The 3,672-nt window shown below is 40.2% G+C and overlaps 1 protein-coding gene across 1 annotated transcript; it reads right to left on the bottom strand.

Annotated features, from left to right (window-relative positions):
- Positions 1–1,907: 1,907 nt before the first annotated feature.
- On the bottom strand, positions 1,908–2,509 carry LOC150020712 (superoxide dismutase [Cu-Zn]-like). Its single transcript, XM_090270206.1, is given in 1 exon segment — positions 1,908–2,509. A coding segment is annotated over 1 exon segment (462 nt). The 5' UTR covers positions 2,453–2,509; the 3' UTR covers positions 1,908–1,990.
- Between the last annotated feature and the right edge of the window lie 1,163 nt (positions 2,510–3,672).

Below are 3,672 nucleotides of genomic sequence, written 5' to 3'. Positions count from 1 at the left end.
CAGTCCTGGATTTTACTTATCCCATTTCTTTTCACTGACAAAAGAATTTTTCACAGACACTATTGTCTGACATAATAACAACTGTAAATATTGATGAAGCCAAAAACATGTTCTCTCACGGGCGCAGGGATTTTCAAAGCAAGAAGAAGCTCAAATTGGGCACAGCCTCTTGTGGCCTTAATCTTTTATCATGCTGCAACCTCTCGAGCTCATTAGAGCTGCTGATTCTCTCACACCCCTGAGCGAGCGAAGAAACAATATCAAACGCTAACTCAATCTGTGGTTTGGTAAATAGCGTGTGGAAAGCAAAAGTGAACAAGACATGCTCAGCTAGACTTGTGCTTGGCCACAACTATTAAATAGGACAACTAGTAAATGTACAGAGTCAAGATGTCTGCCCCTGACATCATAAATACAGTGCAAAGGTAGTAATGACTGACCTATTATCAAAGGAAGATTAAAAAGAAATGTAATTGCCTCCTGAGCTTACCATTGACTTTCAAATAAGAGGCGGTGGGGGCGGGGAGGCAGGGAGCAGCTTTAGTTTCCTGGACTGAGAAATACATTAAAATCCTAAACCATTTAGATACCTGTTATTTTTTCATCATAAAGAACTGTGCTCTTTATTCCATGACAACTAAATGTTTTCTAATGAGCATCCATTTAGTTTTTTTTTTTTTTTTTTTAGGAAAATAAAAGTTCTTTTCAAGTTTTAATAGAAATATACAGTTCAAAGTATTCATTTTCCATTTTATTTTAATAGTTGTTAGGAAAAACATATATGAAATGCCACTGTATGCTAGCATCATCCGTGTCACATGGAACAGTGACATGGTAAATACAGTTACAAGAGCAAAAGTTTTCAATGTAGTAAATGCAAGAGGTATTAACGCCCAATTACAACAATGAAAAGTGTTATAACAGAGGAGTGCATGGATCATTGGAAGGGTGCAAAATTTGGTAAGAACTGCAAGATATAAAAGATATACATTAATACATGGCACAAACTAAAGTGTGTGAAATGGTTAAACCCAGAATCTGAAAAACTTAAAGGATATTTAAATAATCTGCTGGCTGAGGTGATCTCTTGATGATTAATTTACTAACTTTTTTACATTTTATTCTATTTTTAAACTTTTAATATGAAGATGTATTTAAAACTGTGAAATTATATATATTTTAAAAGTACTATGTACTTTTAAACCTAAGGTGGTTTGACGTTGTAGTCAACACCGGCAACTCCTGCGGCGCACCTGAACCCAAGCTGTATCGACTCCGTCTTTCCCTTGGACCCTTCAGCTGCGAAGAGAGGGGGGGTCTGCTGCATGGGCAACAGCAGACCCTCCATATCACCCTGCCCAGGCTCTGTAGCTTCAGTGTCATCACAAGATGTCGATTCAACACGGGAGGAGACAGATACCATGTCACTCCCGAGTCGGACTGCACAGCCATTCTCGGCGGTGCAGATAGACTCTTAAGAAGCTACACCATCGTCTCTCGAGACAGACGGCTGCCGACGACGATGTATTATTTTCCATTTAAAGTGAATAACTTGATAATATCAGAAAAAAAAACACAAAAATACAATTCTCATTCTCTGATATGAGTAAGACCATCTGTAAACACTTAAAAACATAACTTAATGGGTCAAAATGTTAAATATCATTGATTTATTAAAGATTCTAGAAAATAAAGTCTAGGGTATAGATCATGTATATATAACTACCATAAAAACGACTACAAATTCCTCCTTCCACTTGCAATGTGATTTTTTTTTTTTTTTTTGTCACTGAAACAGACATTTTAATTGAATGAGACTGATACAATTATACAAACTTCCAGGTGATCATAAGTCAGCTCTCAATACAGGTACTTAAAGCAATTTCTAAAACAAGACACAATTATACTTGAAGATGACAATGTTTAAGGTTTAGCAAGGTAACTGTCTTCGGCCAGCGAGGCCACAGGAGTGGCCGGGCCCCAGGGACGCTCACTGGGCGATCCCGATCACCCCGCAGGCCAGGCGGCTGCCAGCGTTCCCCGTCTTCTTGCTCTCGTCATTGCCGCCTCTGCCCAGGTCATCTCGCTTCTCGTGGACCACCATGGTGCGGCCGATGATGGAATTGTCCCCTGAGAGGGAGATCTGAGAATCTTCGATGGACACCAGGGCCACGCCGCTTTTGTCCGCAGTCACGTTGCCCAGGTCTCCGACGTGCCTCTCTTGATCCTGTGGTCCACCATGGGTTTTGGACAGAGGATTAAAGTGAGGACCTGCACTGGTACAGCCTTGCGTGTTGTCTCCAAACTGATGGACGTGGAACCCGTGCTCGCCCTCGGCCAGGCCAGTGATGGAGCCCGTGACCTTGACGGGACCGCCGCCCTTCTGCTCGAAGTGGATGATGCCCCGCACCGGGCCTTAGCCCTGCAGCACGCACACGGCCTTGGTCGTCATGACTCGCGGGGCGCGCGCAGCTCCGGCTCCGAGGCCCACACCGACGCCGCAGGACACGCCGACTGATTTTTTTTTAATTGCTTTTCTCAAGAGATAGTTTATCTTGTGAAATCAGGAGTGGTCTGGCAGTTGTGCTGACCATCAAATGCGGTATAAGTAAGTGCATCATGGGAATTCAGATTCTAGGTCTGAAGAGGTCTGGAAGTTTCCACTCTCCAGTTTGGGCAACTTGCTCTGAAGCCACCATCCTATTGGAGAATTATAGGTCATTAAGCAGGACTGCCTTCGTTGATTTCCTCTAAAACAATGATCTGCCTACCAACTAACAGCCAGCAACAAACACCAGACATGTCAGCTTATCACAGAACATCTAGCAACAGTAGTCACAAGATGACTATGTCCTTACAAGTAACGGCAGGAGAGATCTGAAGAGGTTTTCCCCATCTAAGGTCATTCTTAATTGCTGACATACAAGATCAAAGGTAACTGGTAAATCTCCAACACATCTGACACAAAATTAAATCTGACCAAGAGAACTGATACAGTCCCTTTGAATAACAGCTAATAGTAAAAGTAGTAAGTAATATTTATTAGTAAGCAATGTGCTAAATATTTTACATTCATTGCTTCTAATAATTCTTTAAGTAATAAACTTTGTACTTTCCTTATCTCTATAGATATTGAAACATTAAGAGATTGAAATATTGTCCATGTTCCATAACAAAAAAAATATGCAAATGAATTCAAACCAGATCTAACTTTCAAGGCAATATTCTTAATTAGTACAGGTATTGCCTCCTGTTCCTCCCGTTGTCTCATAAATTCTAAATATATTACCTATGACAAGGAGGAAAAACATTGAAATTTGGAATAACACTATACCATAAGATGGGAACTGAAACAGATAACAGTCATGTAAAATAAGATATTTTTTCCCTTATTGATTCAAATAGAGATTTGGAATGCCATCCTGATAGAAGTTCTAGTTACTGTGCCTACAGGAGAGGTATGTCGATTTATGTAGCAAACAGAATACATCATAACATGAACAGCAATTTTTCATATTCAGCTTGTCAGAAAATATAGATGGTGGTAACAAGGGCACCCACCCAAAATGTGAGATTTTATAAGCAATGAGTCATCAAGAAGTTATTACAAAAAGAATTAAAAATTATATGATAGCAAGCATCCGGTTAGGATAAGAGGACAAAATTAGAAAT

This window comes from Furipterus horrens, unplaced genomic scaffold (genome assembly GCF_987537825.1).
Source record: "Furipterus horrens unplaced genomic scaffold, mFurHor1.1.pri manual_scaffold_1, whole genome shotgun sequence".
Lineage (NCBI taxonomy): Eukaryota > Metazoa > Chordata > Mammalia > Chiroptera > Furipteridae > Furipterus > Furipterus horrens.
This window is presented reverse-complemented; position numbering and strand designations above follow the sequence as displayed.